At 38.6% G+C, this 27217-nt stretch overlaps 2 protein-coding genes across 3 annotated transcripts in view; one reads left to right on the forward strand and one right to left on the reverse strand.

The window, feature by feature from the left end:
- GLB1 (galactosidase beta 1) overlaps positions 1–1452 on the reverse strand; it is a 51272-nt gene extending 49820 nt beyond the window's left edge. Inside the window, exon 1 of the mRNA XM_072412080.1 lies at positions 1332–1452. Within this exon, the coding sequence (XP_072268181.1) occupies positions 1332–1379 (48 nt within the window). The 5' untranslated portion in view covers positions 1380–1452. The remainder of the gene's footprint in view (positions 1–1331) is intronic.
- A 4615-nt stretch (positions 1453–6067) lies between these two features.
- Positions 6068–27217, forward strand: part of TEX10 (testis expressed 10) — a 52645-nt gene continuing 31495 nt past the window's right edge. The window contains exons 1-7 of one of the 2 annotated variants that reach the window (XM_072412082.1): positions 6068–6371; positions 12563–13278; positions 15036–15279; positions 16356–16465; positions 18092–18333; positions 21269–21407; positions 26305–26480. In XM_072412082.1, the coding sequence (XP_072268183.1) occupies positions 6192–6371; positions 12563–13278; positions 15036–15279; positions 16356–16465; positions 18092–18333; positions 21269–21407; positions 26305–26480 (1807 nt within the window). In that variant the 5' untranslated portion in view covers positions 6068–6191. The remainder of the gene's footprint in view (positions 6372–12562; positions 13279–15035; positions 15280–16355; positions 16466–18091; positions 18334–21268; positions 21408–26304; positions 26481–27217) is intronic. The other variant, XM_072412081.1, reaches the window with a different exon arrangement.

Genomic DNA, 27217 nt, shown 5'->3' on the forward strand with positions numbered 1-27217 from the left:
TAAAATAAATTTCCATGCAAAAAATTTAACACTTTTTGCATGGAAGTTCTGAAAGAATTAGAACACCCGGCTTTGGCGTACGCGTCCCTCTGCGATTCCTGATGATGTCCTTGCGTGCGCCTGTCGATGGGGGTCGTGGGGGATATTCAAATATTTTGTATTGGATTCAATACAAAGTCCTGTATGCAATCCAATTTACCACACTAGGGAGGTGTTTTAGAAAAATATATTACTATACAGTATACCAAATTATTGCATTTTCAGTATTTTTGATTTATTTATGTATTCTTGTTTAAGCTGATTTTTGTGTTTTTTATTTTTTGTGTTTTTATTTAAATTTTGTTTTTTGAGTAATTTTTTTTTTTTTTACATGATTGTGTGTTTCAAACTTTTTTTTATATTCATGATATCTACTAGACCCTTGTTCGGACATATTTCTGTAAGTTACAGGGCCACAATTTAAAAAAAAAAAAAATTCATGAAAAACAGTGTACCGCTTTTGGTACAGAAATCTAGACATCAGGTGGTTAAGCTGATTTTTGTGTTTTTTATTTAATTTTAATATTAAAGTTATTTTTTTTCTTTTACATGATTGTGTGTTTTAAACTTTATTATTTTCAGGATATCTACTAGACCCTTGTTCGGACATATTTCTGTAAGTTACAGGTCTACAATTTAAAAAAAAAAAATTTCAATAAAAACTGTGTACCGCTTTTGGTACAGAAATCTAGACATCAGTGAAACGCCCAGGTGGTTAAACACTATAAAAAGTGTAAGCTGAAACTTTGAATGCTCTAAGTAAAAATAGTGTAACTTGATAACCTGAAAACGCTACTATAAATATTGTGATTGGTGAAACATTCTTGTCTGGAGTGGCAGCAGGTGACACAGACATTATTAAAAAAGCAGAATCATAACTGCAGTTGTCAAGGGTAATAGTGTGTGCTTCCATCTAAGCACGTTGTGGCAGTCTAGCTGTGGTTGTGTGTTCAGCAAGTGGTAACAGAATGGTTAACCTTGCCCTGTGATGGCCCTTCTGAGCCTGCTGGTGCATAGATTGGTGCTGAGCACGTTCGTCACAATTACAAGTAAAAAACAAGTATTTTATTATTATCATCATAATAACTAAAGAGTATAAAAGGAATGCTTTAATACGCCTAATACCAATACAAGTGCTGGTGGATAAAGCATTTGGAGACATTTACAATAAGTGCACAGTACATTTCAGCTTGTTTTAATTAATTACTACCCGCACCTGTATTAACTAACCCCACGCAATGTACATTGACTCTATAGGTTATTGTAGTAGAAGCAGCGTAAACAAAACCTACTATGCTTTGTCCAAGTAGCAGTAACAAGACACTGGAGAAAATCCACATGATCAATACCCGATCTCCCCCTGGAAGTTCTGAGATCTTCAGTATACTACACTGCCCATACACGGTAGTCACTGATCACGTTGCAATCATGTGACTGCAGCCTGGCTATCACAGGGAGGGGCTGCGTCGGGAAACACACGGAACCAAAAAAGCAAAGGCAGATCATCAATTCAGTCTGCATAATGTACTGACATTAAAGAAAGGTTAATATTACAGGGCATATTACTTAGTCATTCTTTGCCGTGATTTACTTTTGTGTGACATTGTATACATTGCAGTTGTTTAATTGTAGAGACTGTATATGTGTACATTTTTTTAAAAAACAAGAACTAATGCATACATGTAGATCCAGACCAGAACCTGAAAAATTACTCGTTGTGGTGCTCCTACATTGCAAATGTTAAATGATTACTTTTGCTTTGATTATTTTGCATTGGGTGCAATTGAAAGATTACTTCTTCATCCCTTGCTTCCAAACACATCTTTTTCTACTGTGACCAGTTTCTTTAAAACCTCTCCTCTTTAGCTCATTGCCAAATGGGTGGTTTGATGTTGTCACAAAGAATTCAGGTGCAGAATTGACAGCCTATTCTAATTAAATGTGGTGCCTCCACATAACATGTTAATGCACAAAATAGCTTTTGTTAATGTGTATATAATAATGCACCTCAAAATGCTGTTGAGGTAGAAGGGTGCTTTAATGTCCACATTTCCTAATGAGTATTATTGGACAGCAGAGCTCATCACTTCTCCCCCACTCTCTTCAAGGCAGGGGTGTCAAACTCAAACAAGCAGAGGGCGGGAATCAAAAAAAAACAAAAAAGTTTCACTAGATACAAAACCTTCCCACACGGAAACAAAGAGGTCCCGCTCAACCCTCAATCTGGAACAAGCCCACAGAGAAAGAGGCCTAAAAATGTCTTTAAAATTTTAACCCCAAATTTTTTTTTTTAATTAAAACGATCTACTAACATCAAAAATGCTAAACATATAGTTATTATATATATATATATATATATATATATATATATATATATATATACAAAGTAAGTATGTCACATAAGTGACTGGAGCTAATGAGACATTGAATGGCAGAACATTGCACTACAGGACTATAGTGACAGGAAAGCTACAGTTCACCTGTCATAGAAGAATGACTTGCTGCACAAGATAAAGAACTGGTAACCAGCACTGCTCTTTTCAGACTGCCTACTCTGGCTCCCTCCCCACTCCTCACTGTTACACAGAGCCTTCTGACACAGAAAGACATCCCCAGCATCCCTATAGAGGTGCAGCCAGGCTTTTGTCTGCTTTTCTTTTCTTTTGCTATTGCCTTTGTGATCGCCTGTGATGTGTGAGAGGGACATAGACATGAGTGATGCCGAGACCACAATTCCCGGCATTACAGTGTCTGCAATAGCTCTGAAACCAGCAACGGGTACACGCTTGATTCGGGACCCGTCAGCTCCCTATATGCAGGCACAAATGACAGGCTGCACACCACAAGTTTGTGTGAAGCTCAAATCATGAAACGGATGCTTTACAACCAAATTTTTATGACTGCCTGTGGCTAGAATATTTAGAAACCAAAAAATATACACTCAAACTGAGGCTTCAATAAGGTATAGATTTGCAAAGTCAATAAGTGGTGAACATTTTGTGCTTTCTTTGCTAGGACAAGCATAATTAATAGTCCTACGCTGTGCGCTTTGATTAGAAAGGGTCAGATTTTCTCAAGTCCAGACAATGAGGAAACCATCGCACATACATTGTGCAGCTGTAGATTGATTTGTTATTAGGAGAACTGGACTTTCCTGGCTGTGCTATATGAAGTGACTGAAACAGAACTGCCCACTCCAAAACTGGATTAAGACAAAACAAGGTCTTGGGAAGGCTATTAGCATTTCCCCCCACCCCAAAACACTTGCCAAACACATACCCTTTTTCTTTTCTTTTTACAAATAACAATAATATGAAAATACATACCTATTTTTACTTCAAAATATACTATTATATAACTACTTTATTCCCTCATTGAATATAAATTCTTCCACCTTGCTTATCCTCCATGATGTCCTAACAGATTGCAATGTCGATCACCTTCTAAAAAATAGTTGTATAATAAATTAGGCTGTAAACTCTTTCACTTTCTATGTCCTCCATAACAGAATGAAAACTCTTTCACCTTCTGTGTCATAGCTAGGTTTACCACCTTTCTCCGAATAAAATGTGTGCTTGATGTGGACATGGCCATAAAAAACTAAAAGTCTGTTTGAATTCTTGTTATTATTCATGTTATTAACTACACTTTAACCTCTTCCCAATGAAATTAGATTTTACTATGGTGTTGGTAGGCAGGTTCTTTACATTGCAGAAAAGAGGATGTCTATTAGGGAAGTGAGTGTGGTTGCATTGGTGTAACACTGCCAAGAGACAATCAGGGATTGCATTTTAATCAAAAGCATAAGGGAGGTCAGAAACTGTGGACATGCTACAGTACAACTAGAGATATGTTTCAGGTGGTGGTCAGGTGTTAGTGTACAGTCCTGGCATAAGTAAATGCGGAGTGCCAAGACAAACTCCGATACATATGACAACAGACAAAATAGAAGACTATGGACCCAGGAGAAAAGGGCAGCAGCAGCTACAAAGTGACTGACAGTTGTGCAGATATAAAATTTCTGGAGATGGGCAGTTTAGGAGATAAGTATACACTATGTTCAAATTTGCTGTACATGCTTGTACATTATAGTTAGAGTTTCTGGAGGTCCCCAACAACAGTACTGTGCTGTGTAACTGCATCGTGTGGATAGCTAGATTCTGTTGCACTTCTAAAAACCTATAACCAAGGACACTTTTTTCTAATCCTCTTCTTCATAGGACCTTCATAGGACAAAGCTATGGCTGTCCAGCTAGGTTCCATTATGAAATCAATGACGCTAGGCGAAGGGGTTGGTAGGGGTGCACTTTGTTTTTTTTTTTTTAATTTTGGTGCTAAGAGACCTTATTCCAGGCATAAAAAGTCTGATCAGGGAACTATCCTGCAGGTTTATTAAAAAGTATGCTGCTTATGAGAGGTGCATGAGCCTCCTTGAAGAAGAGGACCTATGCATTTCAATGGTGTGCTGAAAAGTTGTTGCCAGGTGAGAATATAAATGTTCACTACCATCTTTGTCTAAAGGTGAATGACTATTTGTATAAACAGGGAAACCAGTGTGAATCTTGCATCCATTCAGTTTGTTTTTAATTTGTTTAGAAAAACCCTTTCAGAATGTAGAAATGTGCCCCCCACATTTTTCTCTACAAATTCTGCTGTGTAGACCTAGGCTTCCATCTATGTTAGCTCTTGCATGCTTGTATTTTGATTCCCTGGTTATTGGCTTCAGATTGATTACATTTGTTTGCTGACTGCTGACTTTTCTTTATCTGCTTTTGAACTGAAGTTACTTCCCAAAAACTATCTCAAGTTCAGCTTTCCTTACATGGGGGCATTATCACTCTGAAGTGGCATGGGCAGCACAAACCCTAATTATGACCTTGATGGTAAGGCTGAAGTTCAACTTTCAATCTGTACTTTGCACAGCAAAAAAAAAAAAAAAAAAAAGAATGAGCAATGTAAATAAATATTAAAGAAACACAACTCCTATAAAATCTTTTTGTAAAAGGAATTTATTGCTTCATAAAGTATTAGTGAAGAAATTGTACAGGTACAAGATCAATCTGGATATACATATGATTACACCTCTGTGCTACACACAGTACAGTTAATAGGCATGGGGCATTTATCATGCATGTACACAACAGTTGTACATGAGAATGAATTTCATACATAAAGGCAATAGCTGATACAGACAAATCGGGCTAAGAAAGAGAAGTTTAATTTGACTCCAATAGGACAGATTGCTTACTTACATTCACTACAGGTTTAAGGTATGCCATGATGTATTACCCCATGACATATCCCAGCTCTGGACAATTTCTGGAAATGGTGGTGGGACAAGGTGCCGACAGAAACAAAGCCCATTCTGTCCCTTTTTAAAGTTCTACAAAATGAAGGTGATGGTGTGGGGTGGGCTTAAAAAAGCAACATAATATGGTACATCTGGTGACACAAATGTGATGGTTCTTGGGCAACCATATCATAATCACCAATGCTCAGCCGAGCTACAGAATAGAGAAGTAATAGAATTGTTGTAATTCAAATCACAAATATCCCCTTTCACAATTTTAAACATCTATATACCATCATATCAATAGTGTCACCAGTGTCCAAAACACACACAAGCTATACACCAACAAAAAATTACCCTTGCATGCAGCCACTTCTGTTAATGAAGCTCTAATGTGGAAATAAACTCCCCTCCTCTTGTTCCTTTGCAGGCCCCAACATCTTAAACCAGTCCTTTTTCTGGATTGGGGATCTTTAACTATTTTGATTGACTGGAATAAAATAATTTATGTGCATGTACTTTAAGAGTTAAATTATTCCCAGCAAATAGAAGGTTTACAGAACATGTCCCTTTCCCAAGAAACTGCCTGTATGCTGGCATTTTTTTAAAATCTTTCTCTAGGTCCTAATGCGTTCTCTCAGCAAAGGAGGTTAACATCAATCTCTCATTGCTTTAAGCTTTTTGACTCCTCACGTTCTCCGTATATGGTAGCAGGACGTTGTTGTATGACCCGGAAGTTCCTGTTGGTGATGCCTGAGAGCGGGCAATGCTGCAGAGTGGTTTGATGGGAAGAAGTGCGGGAATTGTGTTGTGAGCTGTTCTTCTGACCTGCTTTTTCTGAGCCGATTTATTCACATTCACTATGACTAATAAGAGGAAACGGCAGGAAGATTTTCAGAAAGTAAAACTGAAGGTTGGAAAGAAGAAGCCCCGAGCCGACAATGTGACTGATACGAACTGCAAGATCAAGTCCATTCATTTAAGCGAGCAGCTGAGAGATGACCACTCTCTCCCTACTAGCAGAAGGAAGCTCACGATTACGGTAGTAGTTTACCACACATCAGCTTTGTATAGTGTTTTTTTAGAAGGACTCATAGATGTCTGGGCAACATGAGTTGAGTGCTGGTACTTCTGAAGTCAAGTATCCAATACATTGACGTTATACATTTCCCTTACCCCCGGTAATTTAAAGGAACTATACTCTAAACACACAAAAAAAAAAACACACTTACCTTCAATCCCGCAGTGCAGTCCGATCACTCCGGGGGCGTCCAGCATCTGGTCCTGCGTTGTCTTGGCAACTGTTCTGGAGCTGGCGCAGCCATCTTCGTTTTCCCTTCTGGATTCTTCATCCTACGTCACCCGACCCAGGCGCGAAATTGGGTGAAGTAGGATGAAAAAAAAATTTGCCGATCTCACTGCACATGCATGGGATCGGCAAATTTGCTCTGAGCAAAAAGGCTCTCTGTGACAGGGTAACAATATTTGATGGGTAAAACATTTTGAGAAAAAAAGGCATTTCCTACTGGCTCTCACATTTCCAGTTGCCAACATCCCTCTGTTCCAGAGAAATTGAGATTCACAGAAGATAAATGTCCAGCTATGTGTAACAGGCAGCCTCTCAGTCCATCACACTGCACCGTGTTCCATGGCATGAGAAAGGGGTAACCGCAGCGTAACCTCACCGCCAACCTGAACGCATTGTTGAAGTTTTGTTCGAGCAAGTATATATTTGGGGCACCACAGCACACAGGCAATTGTCAGTACCCTAATGATCATTGCCATGGAAGTGGGACCCGGGGGTCCTTAACATGCAAACTCAATTTGGGGACCAATGAGCGTTTATACATAACCACACCATATGCACAAAGTAAGATTATCTCACACTACAAGGTAGGCGGGAAGCAGCTCCCTCTTCTGGCAGCTCACCTGCAAACTCAGAAAGATACATAAGAGATGTGTGCACCCCATCCCACGCAAGACAACGAGCAGGGAGGGAGTCAACAGAGGGCTGGATCTGGCAGCTCCGCGGGATGTGTAGGTTGGGCACCCCCTGACCTAGATGATTGTCGGGAGCAGGAAAATTTTTTTTGTGTTTACTGCCCTGCTGTTGGAAAAGATGTTTGTAACATTGCCCTTTTTAATTTTGCCAGAGTTTCTCGTTAACTCGATTTCATTAATATTTTTTTTTTTACACTAAGCACCATGAGGATAATTTTTCAGCATAAATTGAAAACACATTAAATCCTTGTTAGGAAGGCATTATATCTACTGTTTATTTATCTGCAAAGTATTAAACATAGTTCTCCCCAGCCCTTTTTGGGGGGCGGGCCGCCCACCTGCTGTGATTATTTCACAGCACAGCTATGAGGAGATCACAGGCTGTCCTTCCCTCTCTACCGAGTGTTTTGAAAAAAAAAAAAAAAAGTAACATCGTGCAAACAATGTCTTCGCCCAGTGGACGTGTGTAATGACGTCATCAGAGCAGTGTGTGTATAAATGCTGCATGTCATATTCCTCAGCCTTACAGCTCTCTGTGTATAAACCTTCATATCCCCAAAACTGTATGTCATAATGACTTGTAATTTTCAGGGTGCACAGGGAACACTTATAGTTAGCACCATGCACAATTTCAGCACCCCCGATTTTACAAATTTCATGATATGAGGATCAGAATTCTAAAATCTTCTGAAAATACAACATTGGGCTTGCAGTGTTTAAAAGCAAATGCTTCTTGAGGTCCTAAATTAAAAATGCAAATTGGGGACCCCCGGGGCTACTTACATAGAAAGAAGCATTGGGGAAATTTTTACTTATCTCTTACAAATCTATGACTGTTATACTATGTTATCCCCCCCCCCCCACACCCACTAAAATTTCATTACTATGGCAAACGGACTGCCCTGTTACACATTACTGCCCATTTCTAACACTGAAAACCCAATTTTTCTGGAATAGGGAGAAAACTTAAAATGTGTGGGGAACATCTATGGATAACACCTCCTAAAGTTTTATCATAATGGCATCATTAGAACAAAACAAAATTGGGGTTTAGGTACTGGTAGTGCAAGTCATAGGTAACAGGGCAGCGTGTTTTGATGGGCAGACTTTATGTATTGATGCCATGGAGATGAAAGTTTGGGGGTTGTTAGCCACAAATGTCCCCCACTTGCCTCTTTAATTCTGTTTACCTGCACCTCTCTCTTCTCAAGAAATTGGGGTTCAAGATAGGGAAGCGGACAGTTTGATGGGCAGAGGTTTTTATGTTCCAATGATGCCATGCTAATGAAATTTTAGGGGTTTATACATCAGTTCCCCACTTGCATCTACATTTTCAGTCTCCTGCACCTCCCCATTCCAGATAAATTGGGATTCAAAAAACAGAAGCAGAAAGGGCAGCATAGTATTACAACTATAGTTTGGTGAAAGGTAGGTAAAATATTTAGGGGGGCCACCCCAATGCTTCTTACTATATAAGTGGCCCCAGGGGTCCTTATTTGCATTTTCCATTTTGGGCTCCTAGGTGCACTTTCTTACAAAACAGCAACCCAAATCTTCTAATTTCCACAAGTGTTTAAACTCATGATCCCCATATTTTGAAATTCTTGAAATTAAAAAAAAAAAGAAAATGCTGGTTAGGTAGCTATGAGTGTCCACTCTGTACCCTAAAAATTTTAGGTAATTACAACCAACAATTTAGGAAATCTAAAGGATTGAACGCAATGAGTTGTTAGGCTGCAGAACATGACAAGCAGACTTTACATACACAGCGATCATACTGCGGGTGGATAAATTTCACAGGAAGTTTTTGTCCTACCCTGTCTGTTGTCAGTCCTCCCCCCATCTGCGATCACATACATGATGCCCTTTGTGTTACCTAGGTTATAGCGCTAGAAGTTGACATCTGAAGGTAGGCTGAATTCACAATGGCAGTAAAGTTGCATTTGCTGCATTTACCCCTCACTTTCCTCTTGCGAGGAACCAATGCTGCTTGAAAAACTGCTAGGCCTGAAAAGCCCAGCACTTACTGCCTGTTACCAATCCCGGGGTGCCCAGCAGTTGTCACCGGTTACCAATCCCAGGTACCCAGCAGTTGCCAAGAAGTAGTCACTCAGAAGGGGCATTTTTTACTGCCAATGTGAACTAAGCCTAATTTGTTAAGCCACGTTGATCACAATATTACACTACTACAAGGTATTATACTAATAAATTTTGGAACTCAAGGGAGTTGGATTAAAATACTCAGCACTGGACTGTTGGGGTATATTACAAAAAAATGGAAAAAATTGTACATTCTAACAAGCCAGGCATTAGAAAGTTGAAACAAAGTATAGGGGGCAGGTAGAACACTGACACAATAGCAGGGTTTACTGGATACCTATGGCATAAAAATTTGCAAATTTGCAGTGTCTAGCCACGCCCACATTTTTTTTACCACCCGGCTACAGTTTCTGGGGAGAACTGATTAAATATTCATGTGTTCTACGGTTGTTAATATTTTTTAAGATCTGTGATGTAAGGACTCTTTATTAACCCCCCTAGCGTTCTAATTCTGTCAGTTTTTTGATGCAAAAAGTGATCCTATTTTTTTTGCATAGAAATTTTTGTTTATAGTGTGGCCCTGTAATTCTTAGGATTAACTCCCGGGTATGATAATTATATTTATTTATTATATTAAAATCATAAACTATAATATAATACATAATTATAAATAATTTAAAAAAATAATGAAATAATAGACAACAATGTAATCTTAAAATATAATATAAAATTAAAAATGTACTTTTATTTTTTATTCATGTTGTGTGGTGTTTTTGTACTGTAAAAACCATTTAAAAGCAGATTACATTGTAATCTGCTTTTAAATTTCACTCCCAGACACCCCCCCCAATACATCACCCGGAAGATGACTCCTCCAGGGTGAAGTGAGTGGGGATTTTCCTGCCCTGCCTCACACAGACGCAGGAGCTGCTGCTGCTCACATCTCCAGAGAGATGCAAAGCACAATGCAGGACTTCTGCATTGTGCTTCACGTCTCGCTGCAAATGCCAGCAGCAATAGCAAATCCTGGGCGGGTAGTCGACCCCGGAATTTGCTATTGCTGCTGGCATCTGCAGTGAGACGTGAAGCACAATGCAGAAGTCCTGCATTGTGCTTTGCATCTCTCTGGAGATGCAGGCAGTGGAGTGGCCAGGACCCGGGTGGTATTTAAAAGCAGATTACTCAGTAATCTGCTTTTAAATTTCCCACCCAGCCACGGCCCCCGACTAACCGGCGCCTGGGCTTCACAGCAGGACCATCGGATCACGGCTGGAGCGCGGGGCAAAGGTAAGGGTGGCTCTTAAAGGTACCCCGAGTGTGACTCGGGGTTACCGCTTTTTGCAAGTAAAAGCCACCCCGAGTCACACTCGGGATTACCGCTAGGGGGGGGTTAATACAACCTGATATGGCTAAAATGCTTATTCAAGTCTGTCCTAGTGGCAATTAGGGCTCTATTTATATATTTGATACCTCTGCAATCCACACTGGTCATTTTTATGGCAGAATAAAACAGAAGATAGAATTGGTACATAAGTAGTCCAACTTTTGGCAAAAACAAAATTCTAACATCATCTTAGAAATCCCCATTTTTAAGTGTTGTCTAATCCCTCTTTCAGATTTTAAATGCTTTCTTCTTCTCCTTTCTGACACCTATTATCTGGACTCCATGTTATGTAGAACATTTCCTAAAAAAAGGTTATACCCCTTCCCCACTCTACTTGAAAAGTCTTAATATTGCTGCTCACTTTCCTTTTGTGGGCATTTTCTTATCTGTCTGTAAACCAGCAATAAGGAACATCCAAATGAGGACACAGACAGATATGTATATATTTATTTTTGGTATTGGCTTATCAGGCAGGTAAAGATTAGACTATTTTATCTCTTCAAAGGATCGAGAGCTTGAGTATTATGCTTCGGCAGTGTTTTTGAGAAACTAGGCACCTTGAAGAATACTGTGGGACGTAATTATAAGGCATTAAAGTTGACTCTGACCTCTGACATCTGGACACTATACCATAAGATTAGCACAACTTGACAAATATTTTGTTGTTCCTCTGTGTGCCTGGAAAAGCAGATTACAGTGGGAATTTAGGTTTTAACTACTGGTAAGCACACACTTTGTCAAGCTTTACTCATGATAAATAACATTAGTAATAAAATAAAATAAATGCAGGAACAGAAATTTAAGTTTGCATTGAGTTGCTTCATTAGTACTCTATTCAACAGTAAATGACTGTTCTGTGAAAAGTTTGTTCTTTTTTACCCTAATAAAAATGTTGCCTTGTCTATGCCAACATGATCACAAGTCTTACTTAGTGGGACCCTATTTATGCTAATATTCTTGCCTTTTATTTTCAATTCTTTAAAAATAATGATCAATTACTACCCCCCCCCCATCTGTTAGCTCTAGGCTTTACCCTTCTCAGACAGCATTGTCCTGCTGCTCTGGCTGCTGTTTTGACTGCTCTCTCCCACTGGTAATATGGGCAAGTACAGGCTGTCAAAATGGCAGCTGGTGATTGCTATGTATTTCATAGTAGGAGAGGGTATCAAGCTTTTTTGCCTCCAATTTATTGCCGCTGTACATTTTTATGCATTAAAATACACAAAATAACTTTTTTCCAGTACCATCATGTTTTAAAGAGGCAAATTTTATGTAATGTATAATTTCTTATGAACACAGTAAAACTACCACTTTTTTAATGTCTTTTTTTCTTGTAGATCACATACATTTTTTTTGCAATATTAGCAAAAGATAATTATGTCTCCAAAATCAATCTTTTGATTACTTATCAAAATAATTACAGTGTTGAAAATATAAAAACTGGCTGAGGTTCATAGTGGCTATAAAGGTTTGACAGCTGACGTGGTGAGGTAAATTTTCTTGCTGCTGACCTGCTTCTAAAAATGCTGTTTGCCTTGCTGTTATGCCAGCTGTAAAACTATGAAAAAATTACCAGAGTAATGTCTTTCTGGATAAATGACTTAAAGTATTAAGATATCATAGGGTGTAATGCACGGTGATATAAGCAATTAGAATTATGTAAGAAAGGGAAAGAAAATATATATACATACTTTATTACCTCTCTTACATTTTCTATGATGCTGCCCATACAGGTGTATTTACGTTTGTTCATTCAAATTTATGTATTGTGGCTGGTAGTTGTTGAGTTCTATGTTCTTCTTTTGCAGGATATCCTTTCACAATTGCATCATTACAATTCTAGTGTTAAACATGGGGCTCTTGTTGGTCTCCAAGAAATCCTGTCTACACATCCTTCATTAATTGATACACACATTTCCAGTATAATGAGTGAAGTGACTGCTATGTTCACTGACAAGGATGCTATGGTTAGGTCAGCCACAATATCTGTCCTGCAGCATTTGGCACCAATGATTTCTCAAGACAGAATTGCACCATTTTTCCCCCTTTTGAGTGCTCACCTCTCCTCTGCTATGACTCATATAATGTCTGAAATTCAGGAAGATTCACTGAAGATCCTGGATATCCTGTTGGAAGAATACTCTGACTTACTTATCGATCGTAGCAGTATGTTATTAAACAATTTCTTGGAACTTGTTTCCCATAAAAAGAACTCGAAAGAAAAAAAAAACACTGATAAGTCAACAGCATGGACACTGTCTGTAAATCCTAATCGGAAGATTACATCTCAGAAGTGGAGAATAAATGTACTTGGTAGACTAAAAAAGTTTCTACAGGCATTGGTAAAGCGAGCTGTTGAAAGATATCCTGACAACGAAGGACTGCATGATGGCTCTGAAAATAAAATTGCTGTAAAAGCAAATGAAGACATCTCTTGGCAAGAGCATGCAGCTGGTCAGCAACAAATTAGGGTATTCGATTGTGGACAAACACAATTAAGTAAAACCTCCTTATTTTGTCTGAGGTACGTATGCATTTGCTTTGGACAACAGAGCTGGAGAAATTGTATATTGACTTATCAAAGACTGCAATATGATAAATGTTGTAATGCACCAAGGAGCTTCGCAATAAAAGTGTACATTTTGTGACTTACCCTCCCTAGCGATATTCCCAAGTGTGACTCTGGGTACCTTTTAATTAAAAAAAAAACCCCACTTATCTTGCTCTGTTGTCGTCCTGCTGGTCCCGCAGGTCCTGTGGACACATCCCTCCTCGATCTCCAGCCGGCGAATGCAGCGCCGATCTCCGGGGTTTCCCGGTGACGTTGGTGCATGCGTCAGTGCGGGTGGGCAGATCGATGGGAAATTCAAACAATTTTGTTTTGGATTCAAAATAACTATTGACTCCAATACAAAGATATATTCATATAATTTTATTATATATATATATATATAATTATGCTACTGTACAGTTATATTGCATAACAGGTAAAACCCACCCTAAGTGTTTTGTGCATGAGTACCATTACCCCATTCATTCCTAAGGGGGAGGCCAAACTCATGTTGCCCTCCATTGATCCTGCTACACTGCACATTAAAAATCACTAGAACAAGCAATAAGTAAGTGTTGGATCAGGAGGCTGCACTTAAAAGGATGTGGGGGCATGACTTTAAAGGACAACTTAGGTTAACGGTCAACTTATTGTTTTATCATTTAAGACTAATAAAGCTGTTTGACCAGATATTATTTGTATGTAAACTTTGAAGGCTCACTTTTAAAAGGCTCACATAAAAAGCAAAATGATCCTAAAAGTAGGTATATGTTTTGTGTTAAAACTGTAATTACATATACTGTTTACATTTACTATACATTTTGAGCTTATATCCTGGTCAGCAGTAATTGTAGACTGTGAAAATTGCAGTAAAACTGTACTCTAAGAAAAGGACAATTTCATTTGAGGATGATGAAATAAAACCGTGCGAAGACCAAATGAAAATAAATGTAGTACAACCTTTAAAGAGAGCAGCTGAAATGAGAAAGCAGTACATTTGATATAAAAGTGGCAAGAAAAACAAAAGCATCATCTAGTTTCTTAAGATAACAAATGAGCAGTAATAATACTAGTCCTCAAAATCGCAGGTGGGTCGTTGGAAAGTATTTCAGTGTATACCACGACATGAGTTGAATTGAATAAACATGAGTATTTCTCCTCCTGGTGTTAGGTAATAAATCTATAAAAGATTCCCAAACCTCAAAGAAAAGCAATAATTTTTTTAAACCAACTAATAAAATATTAGAGCATTTTGACTACCTTCTGACTTTAATTCCTTGCAGGTTAATTTTCCCCTATTTTGTGCACGCAGGGGACAAAGGAATAAAGTTAATCAGGTAGGTAGGTTGTGTAATCACTTAGGACAGCAGGGAGAGAATTAAAGGGGTGGTGCTGAACCCTTTTTTTTTTCTTTTTTTTTTTTTCCACTTAAAAAAAACACTTACAAACAACATTTTTTCTTTAAATAAAAGGTTTGTCTACCCTCCTATGTAAAATGAAAATTCTGAGTTTAGGTACGCTTTAAAGGCCAGATTTGGTAAAATATACAGGTGCACCTCATTAAATTAGAAAATCATTGAAAGGTAATTTATTTTAGTAATTCAATTCAAAAGGTGGAACTCCATATTTAATTTTATTAAAAACAGAGTTATAGTCATGAGTCATTCAAAATTGTATTTAGTTATCTCTTTGTGGTGAATGATTTAACATGTTTTTTTTTATCTTATCAGGTCACTGGGGGGAGTATCTTCTAACACAGATGAAGGCCTGTCTTCTTCAAATAGTTTAAAAGCATTTATAGAAGCAGTAATTCCAATTTTGATCGAATGCTGGGTTGAGGAGTCACCCAGTAATGCATGTGATAGTTCTGAAAACTTGCCAAAACCTATAGCACATAATCTTCTGCAGCAGGTACTGAGCATCATTTCTCTTCTTTGGAAACTTAGTGAACACCAGGATGAATCACAGAAAATGGTAATTACTGTTTAACTTTTTCTTGTATATTTTAACTGCTAGCAGTAGTGATCACTTTGTCTGCAGGTTGGGAAATTTATTAATGAGGTAAATTACGTTTCCACAATCTGATACAAGAAAGATACTGCAGGAACTTTTTTTTCAGTTTGCCAGGATGCATATGTCTTGGGGAAACAAAAAAACTATTTCTGGTTCAGGCTCTTGTAGGTTCAGCTACAGCCCCAGGGAGGCTCAGTTGTAAAATAAAAGCAATGTATCATTCTTTTTACACATATCAAACTGTGCTCACACTGCAAGGAATATGTAAAAAGCTGCATACACACGTGCAATTCTTGTCATTGGAAAGGAACTTTTATGATCCTTTCCAACGATAAGAACCGCACGATGCACCTATGTACAGCACTGTTCTGCTCTATGAACCCTGCTGCGCACTCTCCCCCTTCCCTTTGCGTTAGGAGCGCTCGTCGTTCACCGCCTGTGGATCCGCCAGGACAGACCCACGGACAATAAATGACGCAAGCTGTACACATACCAGATTCTCGCCTGATATCCGCCCTGAGCTGATTATCGTGCGAGAAAAATTGACGTGTGTACGTAGCTTAAGCCAGTTGAGAGGAGGCGCCATTGAGCATGGTTTAACTCGATAACAACAACTTAGACAACACCTACATCAATTTACAGGAGGAAGTCAATATTAGGACTCGCTCGACTGATACTTAATAGGGACCTATTTACTTGCCTGCCGTGAAATTGTTCCTCTTTATATGTACTCTCTCACTTTTTTTTCAGTTATGTAATTTACATTTTTTTTCCATTTATTCTACACTCAGTACCCCATGATGACGAATTGAAAAGAGAGTTTTAGATGATTTAGAAAATTTTTAAAAATAAAAACATATCACATTTTCATATGTGAAGGGGGTCTGAATGCTTTCCGATGACACTGTAAAAAAAATCTTTTGTATTCTCCTTTATGGTTCACACAGAAATTGGTGCTGGCAGCTTTTCTATGTTCTTTAATAAAATTAGTGCTCTTTTTTTCGGGATGTTTCCTTATATCTGTTTTTCCACAATAGGATGGTTGGCTAAGGAAGAATTATCTTAAAGATTTTAGGTATCATTTCATGAAACATTTTCCATATAATGCTCAAGATACCTTGAAACAGAAGAAAAAAATAAAGAAACGGTATGGCTTTAATTTTGTAATCTTTATACTTTGTTAGTAGAATATAATTAAACAATTGGATAAATTGAATATTTTTACGCTTAAGGTTCTTCTCCAGTCTTCCTGAATATGTACTTCTTTTTTGTCTGATATATGGATAATTGCAAAATTTATGAATGCTGTGCATGTTTTGTGACATTGCACATGGCTGCCTTGGTATTTTTTTAATCATCAAGGTCATCATGACTAATCTGAAAATTTTTTACAGTTAGAAGAACTTGTATGAGAGCTTTATATTCTGTGATGTGAGCATGCACACTTTATCCAAAACATTGACTAGTTCTGAATTTTCATTAAAGTTGGGAACAAATATTTTCACTTTACACAGCAATGGTAGGGAAATAGGATAATTGAGGGAGTGAAAGGTGTATGCCATGTTTTTCACATACTTTAAACATTAAAGTAATACTTGGGAATACCCCATATGCCCCAAATCGACAAGTAGTAAGTAGCAATGATCTGTATTTTTCCATGCTGACCCATAATTGAACTATAATGTCCATCTCTTTTAGCAAATCTCGATAGATATTAACCCCCCCCAGTGTTCTAATTCTGTCCGTATTTCCATGCAAAAAGCATTACATTTTTTTTTTGCATGGAAGTTTTTTTGCCGTTGTAGGCTAAAATTCTTAGGCAAAACTCACCGAAATATGTCCAATATTTAATAAATTTAATAATAAACTTTAAATAAAAAAATAGTTAAACATGTATTATAACTGTACAGTAGCATTTATAATATATATAATATAGTTATATATAACTTATATCAAGATTTCTTTGTATTGGACTCAATATTAGAGCTATTTGTATTGAATCCCATACAAAATTTTTTAAATTTCCCAACGATCCTCCCGCCCACACCGACGCATGCACCAACGTCACCGGGAAATCCCGGAGATCATCTCTGCATTCGCCGGCTGGAAATCGGTTCCCAGGACCTGCTTGGCCAGCAGGATGCAGGTGGACGCCGATGGAGCAAGGTAAGTGTATTTTTTTTTTTTTTTAGGTTTTTAGGGACCACGGAGTGTGACTCGGGATTACCGTTTTTTGCATGTAAAATCAACCCTGAGTCACACACAGGATTACCACTAGGGGGGGGGTTAAAGAACGTGAATAAATAACTTTCTTTTTTCTGAAACCATTGATAGGCCGATTGGGTAGGTAATGTCAGATCATACTACACATGATGTTTTTCTGAAGTTGTTCAAGGGACTGATAAGCCAATTAATAGCTCTTACTGAACCCTGTATTTTCCCAATCGGCATATATTACATAAGCAGTTCTAGCAAAATGCATCTCATGTTTCGAACCAGTGAAAGCCTAAAAGTGATTTCTGACAATAAGAAAAGTATTCCCAGAGTTTCTGTTATTATATATTAGCTCAATGTTCAGTTGGCAGAATAGGGTATATATATATATATATATATATATATATATATATATATATATATATATATATATATATATATATATACATTATGCAGTTCTGCATTAATTTTTTTATCCATCCTTAAAGAATATATATATTTATTTATAAAGATGATTCTAGATATAACTGAACAATTGATCAAGTTTTCTTTTGTATAGGAATAAGGATGGATCATCACTTCCTTATAATGGCTTAGATTATCTCTTGTTAAATGTAACATTATGTGACATTATGGTCTTTTTGGCAAATCCTTCAACACTGCAAGAAGATTTTGACTGGCTATCCATGATAAGGACATTTGTGACTGGAAAGTTAATTAGTGGCTGGAAATTATACGCCAAACAATTAAAACGACTGCTTGAAGTAACAAACAGACTTTTGAATATTCATATTAACAGAGGTAAGATTTTCTATTTAAATAAATTATGCTGAGCCCTTTGGTAGTGGAATTTAGAAAATTCAGTTTTTGTAATTGACTGTACAAAGCTGTCAAATATGAATGTCAGTTGCATGGTTTCATGTAATCAATAACATGTTGTGAATTACAGATGTCTGTTTGAAATCATTTGTATATTAGAGGGTTGCGTAGAAGAGTTTTTGACATGCATTTTTAGCTCATTTTCATCCATACTTTAAAAGAATGTGTTTTTTTTCCCTGAGAATAGAGTGAGCAGCCTCTCCTTTGTCCATTCACAGCTGCTAATAAGTGCCAGGTAGAAGAGTCATGGCAGCTGGGCGGCCCGCCCCCCAAAAACGGCCTAGGGAGAACTATGCAGTGCCGTTCAGTTGTATGGAAAGGGGGGGCATACTTCTGTGCATTCCTCAACAAGATGTGAGAAAGATTGTCTCTATTCAGCCATTCAGTGATCCGTCATAGCGGATTGCTAAACAGCACCAGGGTCTGTTTTATGTTTGTTGTTCATCTCTGTTTTGATATGCTAAATTTTAATCTCTGTTCCACAGCAGTTTCCAAGGGAGTTCAGGCAAATTCACAATATTAAGGTGTAATATGTATATCTTTACTAACAGTGTAAATAAATATACACAACGGGTATGAACAAGCACTGATGAAAAACTGTGAAGACATCATAAATACAGGCAATCAATGCTACGATATTTCCCTCTTTTAAACATACAACAATATATATTACACAATATTTGTGATCTAGGTAATTTTAGGACTTCAGACTACAAGACTTTAACACTGAACTCACTGTCACCAAGCAAAACTATTTCTCTGCAGTCATTCTCTCTTAAGCTTCCAACCCACGCAGTCTATTCTCCACAACGGACTCCCTCCTAAACCCCACACCTGCTCCCACCACAACAACCTTCTCTGCTGCCAAGACATAGCCACCTACTTTAGAGATAAAATTGACAAAATCAGACATGATGTCTCTGCTCACCAGGTCACTCCAACCATGTCCACCCCTTCCACCTGTAAATCATCGCTGGCCTCCTTCAGCCCTGTTACTGTCCTATCCTCTCTTCTCTCATCATCTCCATCTACTACCTGCCCGCTTGACCCAACTCCCTCTGATTTACTCTGCCCACTTCTCCAGCCTGGCCCCTGCCCTAACCCAACTATTCAACTTTTCCCTAAACTGGTATCTACCCCTTAGCTTTCAAACATGCCATTATTCACCCCTATCCCTAAAAAAACACTGTCACTAGACCCCACCTTCTATCGACTGTCCTATCTCCCTTCTCCCATATGTTTCCAAACTCCTTGAGCACCTTGTCTATAAAGGACTCACCGATTACCTAAGCAGCAACTCTCTCCTTGACCCTCTCCAGTCTGGCTTTCGAGCTGCCCATTCCACCGAAACAGCCACCGAAAAGTGGCCAATGACCTCATCGGAGCTAAGTCTCAAGGCAGCTTTTCCTCCTTCTCCTTGATCTTTCCTCTGCGTTTGACACTGTTGATCACCCCCTTCTAATCCAAATCTTGTGCTCCATTGCAATCAGTGACCCTGCCCTCTTTTTACCTGTCTGATCGGTTCTTTAAAGTTTCTTTTATTGGTAATTCCTCCTCTCACACTCTCCTCCCTGTTGGTGTTCCCCAAGGGTCAGTCCTTGGACTGGTTCTCTTCTCTCTGTACACCTCCTCACTAGGTAGTCACAGTTCCTCCTTTGGCTTACATTACCATCTATATGCTGATGACACTGTAATCTATCTGTCCACCCCTGACTTGTCTCCCTCAGTCCTGGACAAGGTTTTACGCTGATATATTAAAATTCAAAATCTCCCTCTGACATATTCCCAACGGTTAACAACACTGTCATTCGTCCCTCCCCTCAGGCACATTGTTTTGTTGTCACCCTCGATTCTGCCCTTTCATTTACCCCCCATAATCAGAACATTTCCAGGTCCTGCCACTTTCACCTGCGCAACATCTCCAAATTCTACCTGTCCCCAGAGACCCCCAAACTCCATGTGTACATGCTCTTATCTCTCGTCTGGACTACTGCAACATCCTCCTTTCTGATATTCTACTAACCCCACTCTCCTCTACAATCTGTTATGAATGCTGCAGCCAGATTCATCCATTCTTCCACCACTCTTCTGCTCCATCCCTTTGTAGTTTGCTTCATTGGCTTCTATTTCACCTGAAAATCAAATTCAAGCTCCTATGCTTTGCCTTCAAAGCCCTACACAGCTCATTCTTGGCCTATTCAGCTTGTTTCTATTTTCTGCTCATTTAAAATCCATTTTTTAGACTTGCCTACCCGTCTTTTTCTGTCTCCTAAAACCCTCACTATCTCCCATCACTCCCTATCTCCCCTCCTGTGAGACTTACCCCTACCTCCTAGATTGTAAGCTCTTCTGGGCAAGATTCCCTTCTCCTGTGTCATTCTCTTTAACTGTCTGTCATTTGCTACCCCTATTTATTGTACAGTACTGCGTAATATGTTGGCGCTATATAAATCCTATTTAATAATAATAATCACTCTCTCTGTAGCCTTGTCTCTCTTTTTATTCTTCAGTCTTTTTATATGTTTACAATATCCTAACAGGTTTACCCTGCCCCATTTCCTGTTACAAGTAGCCTGGTAGACCAGTCCATTTCCAACAGAATCTGTGGCTAAACATTGAAATCAAATTTAAACTCCAAATAATTTCATATTAGCAAAAAAAATCATCGGGCAACAGTTATCAAGTGTGTGTAAATGTCTTCAAACATCTCTGCTCCACAGCACAACCCTGTCTAGCAGGAGAACGGCCTTGATATTTTCTGATGTTTTTGGTAAATCAACTTTGAAGAATTGATATCAGGGAAATTACATTAGTTTTTACTGATGTCGCCCAACTATATTTTTATTATATATTTCAGTGGCTACAGAAAAATTAATTCAAGCAGTTTATATGTCATACCAGCAAAAAGATTTACATTTATCAGTGCGTTCAATGCTGCTAAAGTTTTTTAATAGGACGTATTTAAAAGAAGAAGAAATGTTCCTCAATATGGGAAGGTAAGATTTGACTTTACAATTTTTTACTTATTTAATGGTTCTTTTATATGAGTATTAACCCTCCTAGCGTTCTAATTCTGTCAGTTTTTTGATGCAAAAAGTGATCCTATTTTTTTTGCATAGGACATTTTGTTTATATTGTGGCCCTGTAATTCTTAGGTTTAATTCCTGGGTGAAATAATTATATTTATTATATTACAATCATAAATTTGAATGTAATAAATATCAAAAATCATAATTATAAAAAGTAATGAAATAATAAACCACAACCATGTCATTTATCAAAAAAAAAACTATTTTATCAAAAATTTCTCACTGAAATTTTCCAAACAAGGGTGCAATATTGTTGATAAAAAATATAAATTGAATGCAGATTTTAGAAAAGTCCAACATTACAGTCAGTACAGTAGATACTGTCAGTACAGTAGATCTTCCTTCCTCTGTCATTGGTCTTTGAGCAGCATCCTTGTAGGTGCTGCCTTTTTCTGGGTTGGTGGCATGTATTCAATGAAGTGACGACCAGTCAGGCGTTCTAGGGTGACAACGGTGGAAGCATGATGTCCAGGTCTATTCATAGCCACTGATGGTGTTTGGTGGTTCTTGATTATGGATTCGGAAACTTGCAAAATGAAGTCTGTATGATTCACAGGCCCCTGACAATTTGTTCTGTACAGAATGTAGGCATTCCATAGGCATTGCTCAACTAGATGCCTCAAAATCTTTTTGTAGTACTTTTGCTGTTTCCTCATCACTGGGTTGAATGTCATGGCTTGGTCAGCTCTGTCGACACCTCCCATGGTGTTGTTGTAGTCAATCACCACCTGTGGCTTCATCGCTTCTTTCCCACGTTTTGTGTATACCAGAACGATGGAGGCATCATAGACAGTACTCATCAGGCACACATCTTTCTTGTAACGCCATCTCAGGGCCATCATCTTGCCTTTCTGCCAGGCAACAATTTCTCCTGTCTTCAGCTTCTCTTTTGCAAACAGTGATGGCAGGTTGCGCCGGTTAGCCCTAACGGTTCCATAGGCATCTGTTTTGTGTTGCAGAAGGAACTCATAAAGCTCAGGAGAGGTGTTCTAGCTGATCTAGCAATACATAGTAATTTGCTTTTAAATTTCCAGCCCCCAGAATCCATCACTCCACCGCATTTCCTGGAAGATGTCACATCTTCCCGTGTGATGCAGTCGGGATGTTCCCGCCCTGCTCACTCCCCTGAAACCACCAACGATGCTGCTGGCATCACCCCCAGAATTTACTATTGCCGATCACATCACCAGTTAGATGTGATGCACTATGCAGAAGTCCTGCATGGTGCATCGCATTCAACTGCAGATGCGAGCAGCGGCGTGCCCGGAACCCGGGGCGGCATTTAGTAGCAGATTACTCGGTAATCTGCTTTTAAATTTCCCGCCCCGCCTCACCCCCTGACGGACAGACGCCCCGGCATCACAGCGGGATCGTCTGATCGCCGCTGGAGCGTGGGGCACAGGTAAGAGGGGCTTCTAAATTTACCCCAAGTGTGACTCGGGGTTACAGCTTTTTTCAAGTGTTTTCCACCCCGGGTCACACTCCGGATTACCACTAGGGGCATTAATCTAAATATTTGTAAATGTATTTGGTTTACTAAAATAGTATGGTGCCAAAAACATTACTTGTCCAAGGCATTTGTAGAGCTATACATGCATAAGTTATTTGGCCAAGAGATTTAGTTCTTACAGAAAATACTACTAAGTGTCTTTTTAGTGCCTGAATTAGTGATATGTCACTGTTACATGGTAGTAGAGCTTGTCTTTTGCTTGCACTGAATTTAAATTTACAGTGGAACCTACTCCTCCTTCCATTGACATTAGATGGTGGTGTACATAACTTCAGCAAGTCCAGATTTTTGGATATTTGATGTTCCCTTGCTTTGAGGGTGTATAGCCACCTTCTTTGAGCTTGAGCCTCATTATTTTTTGCCTGCAGCACAACAAGCTCTGCTGTAGAGCACCAGGTGGCAGGACACTTTAGGTCCTGTAAGCCTCTTCATCCTTTTCAGAGATCTCAGGGGTGCTTTGTACTTATTACAGGAAACTGCTAACTTTTATTATTTTGGTGTCTACGCCCCTTCCTATGATTCGATACATTAAGGTTCCTTCAATGCCAGACACTCTTAAAAAGGAAGCAGTTTTTTTTGTCTACTAAAGAAGGGTTTGTTTTTTAAGCCTTCCTTCTCCAGAAAGTGCAGTGGGGGAAAAATGATTTACACACTGCTTGGAATATGTTCCCAGAAGATGAGACTGAGGAACTGAACAAAAACAGGTGGCCCTAGGAGTTATATAATTCAAGTTTTGCTTCATAGGGCATTGGAGGAAAGGAAAGGGAGATGCTTTCCCATTTATCAAATGGTAAAGGATATAAATAGAACCAGTGAAAAATAAAAACATTAACCAGGTCACTACACCAGAGTTTAATAAAACCTAGGCTTCCTGAAGAGGCTGCTAGGGGTTTCTATAGGCAATGTGCACCACTGAGGGTACCTGACATCTGTATTTTTTCTTTTCCTTCCTGTCTGACTGACCCCTAGTGATGTGACTTTTCCTACCTCTTCTGCTCCACACAAACCTGTACCTGCCACATTACTCATTTGATTACCTCAGTTCTGGCACACTGCCAATCAATACTTTTTTTTTTTATTTTTTTTTTTTTTTTTTTTATATATATGCCCTTACTAGCCAACAATAGCTGGGGCTGCAGCTTGCCCGGTCATGGCAATCTCAGGTCCTTGTTAGGGATGGCTGCCAAAAGCCCACTGGTTCTCTTGCCTTCTCCCAGCATTCCTACACACACATATCCTAGCGCCCCTGCAAACTTCAGTAATCTACTTGGTGTAGAAGCCACTATCAGACAGTGATTGGTGTATGTTGCAAAATAAATGCAATTCTGGCTATTCAGGGCTGTGCAGGGAATGATGACAACAGTACAGGTACAGTATGGAAAGGCAGCTAAAATAGGCCTCCCTTGGCCTGTCACAAATGTACACCTGCAGCTCTGGGAACATATGATAGTTTCTTGACAATGTACCACTTTCAAATTTTGCAGATTATTATTCTGAAGTAGTTTTCAATCTTTACTGTATCAAAATGTAATCAATTTTGGAATGTACAGTAAGGTCCCCAAATATTTGGACAGACAACTGATTTTGTTTCTGTACGTTACCACAATTATTTAAATGTAACAACTTAGATGCAATTGAACTGCAGACTTTAAGCTTATAATTCAGCGAGTTGAACAAAAAGATTGCTAATATATGGGCTCGTGTGGGCAATTCCTTTGTTACGTCATTATCAATTAGGCAGATAAATAGCCTGGAGTTGATTGGGGGTGGGGTGCTTGTATGTGGAAGATTTTGCTGTGACAGACAACATGCGGTCAAAGGAGCTTCCCATGCAAGTGAAACAAGCCATCCTTAAGCTGCAAAAACAGATAAAACCCATCTGAGAAATTGCTACAATATTAGGAGTGGCAAAATCTACAGTTTGGTTCATCATGAGAAAGAAACAAAGCACTGGTAAATTCAGCAATGCAAAAAGACCTGGATGTCCACGGAAGACAACAGTGGTGGATGATCGCAGAATCATTTCCATGGTGCAGAGAAACCCCTTCACAAACAGCCAACCAAGTGAACAAAACTCCCCAGGAGGTAGGCGTATCGATATCCAAGTCTACCAAAAAGAGAAGATTGCATGAGAGTAAATACAGAGGGTGCACTGCAAGGTGCAAGCCACTCATATGCCTCAAGAATAGAAAGGCTAGATTGGAATTTGCTAAAAAAAAAAAAAAATCTAAAAAAGCCAGCACAGTTCTGGAAAACATTCTTTGGACAGATGAAACCAAGATCAACCTTAACCAGAATGATGGCAAATAAAAAAAGTATGGAGAAGGCATGGAACAGCTCATGATCCAAGGCATACCACATCATCTGTAAAACATGGCTGAGGCAGTTGGATGGCTTGGGCGTGCATGGCTGCCAGTGGCACTGGGACACTAGTGTTGATCGATGATGTGACACAGAACAGAAGCAGCCAAATGAATTTTGAGGTGTTGAGAGACATACTGTCTGCTCAAATCCAGCTAAATGCAGTCAAATTGATTTGGAGGCGTTTCATACGTCATACAGATGGACAATGGCCCAAAACCTAACAGCCAAAGCAACCCAGGTGTTTATTAAAGCAAAGAAGTGGACCATTTTTGAATGGCCACGTCAGTCACCTGATCTGAACCCAATTGAGCATGCATTTCCCTTGTTGAAGACTAAACTTCAAACAGAAAGGCCCACAAACAAACAGCAACTGAAAGCCGCTGCAGTAAAGGCCTGGCAGAGCATTAAAAAGGAGGAACCCCAGCATCTGGTGAAGTCCATGAGTTCAAGACTACAGGCTGTCATTGCCATCAAGGGGTTTTCAACCAAGTATTAGAAATGAACATTTTATTTTCAGCCTTTTAATTTCATTAATTATTTTATGACTGATTGTATTAAAAAAAGGTTTTAGTTCCTCACATTTTTATGCAATTTTTTTTGTTCAACCCACTGAATTAAAGCTGCATCTGCATCTGAATTGTTTCATTTAAAATTAATTGTGGTAATGTACAGAACCAAAATTAAAAAAAAAAATTGTCTCTGTCCAAATATTTATGGACCTAACTGTATGTAGCCATAGTGTGTGGTGGTAAATCTGTTTATTAAACTGATTGTGCTAAAGATTTCTTTACCAAACCGTAACACGATTTATATATAGATTTGGAATGCAGTAAGCAAGGTAGGCAAAAGCAGTTCTTATATGGATGAGGTGTTTATTAACACAGGAAAAATATGCAAAGTACATCATTGGTTATTTTATTTGATTTTCAGGAGCCGAAGTAAAGTTTTATCTCGATGGCTTGCCAATTTACCAATTCAGCTTGTTCATCTTGGTCCAAGAAACCACCAGCTTTCTTCCCTTATGATTGATACAATATATACTGCTGCAGCTCGGTCAAACAAGGAATTACTTCAAAACCTTCAGTCAGTAGCCTGTCAAATTTATGGTGTGTATGATCTTGTTAAGAGTTCTGTTTATTAATTACAGGGTAATTCCGATACATATGTGAAAGATTAAAGCACTGGGATCAGCTTTGGTAGCCAGGGAGACTTTCTAAAGGATGATTTTCATTTTGCTACAATTTGCCTTCTAAATATTTGCAAATGTAAACAAGCAGTTAAAACACTTTAAAACAACCTCCTATTTACTTGTAAGCGTTGGGGGAAATGTTTTGAATTTCACTAAAAATTTATCCTTTTCAGGCTGCTTTCCAATGTAAAACAGCAAGTTTTTCTAAGTTCTTTAAATCTAACACTGGAGTCTTTGTTGTGATCTTTGAGAAGTGATCACTTCTAAAAGTGAAAGAGCACATTCACACTATGAATGTTGGAATTTCCTATTGCAGGCCATTGTTTCCAAAAGAATCAGTTCACATCAACATCTGTGTTAAAATGGAACATACTGCATTTAGAGTGTCATGATACTATGTAACTATTAAAACAAATATGATTGTAAGGCAGTCAGGTTAAAAAAAGACCATTCTTGAAAATGTCCATCAAGTTCAACCACTAGGGAAATAAACATATCCCAGATATAAAACCCTATGTACATAGTTGATCCAAAGGAAGGGGAAAAAAACACTGGTACAATTTCCAACAGGGGAAAAAAAAATAACTTCCTGATTCCATGAGCAATCGGATGTTGTTACCTGGACATTCTCTGTTATCTTTACTTTACCCCCCT

This window comes from Pyxicephalus adspersus, chromosome 5 (genome assembly GCF_032062135.1).
Source record: "Pyxicephalus adspersus chromosome 5, UCB_Pads_2.0, whole genome shotgun sequence".
Taxonomy (NCBI): Eukaryota; Metazoa; Chordata; class Amphibia; order Anura; family Pyxicephalidae; genus Pyxicephalus; species Pyxicephalus adspersus.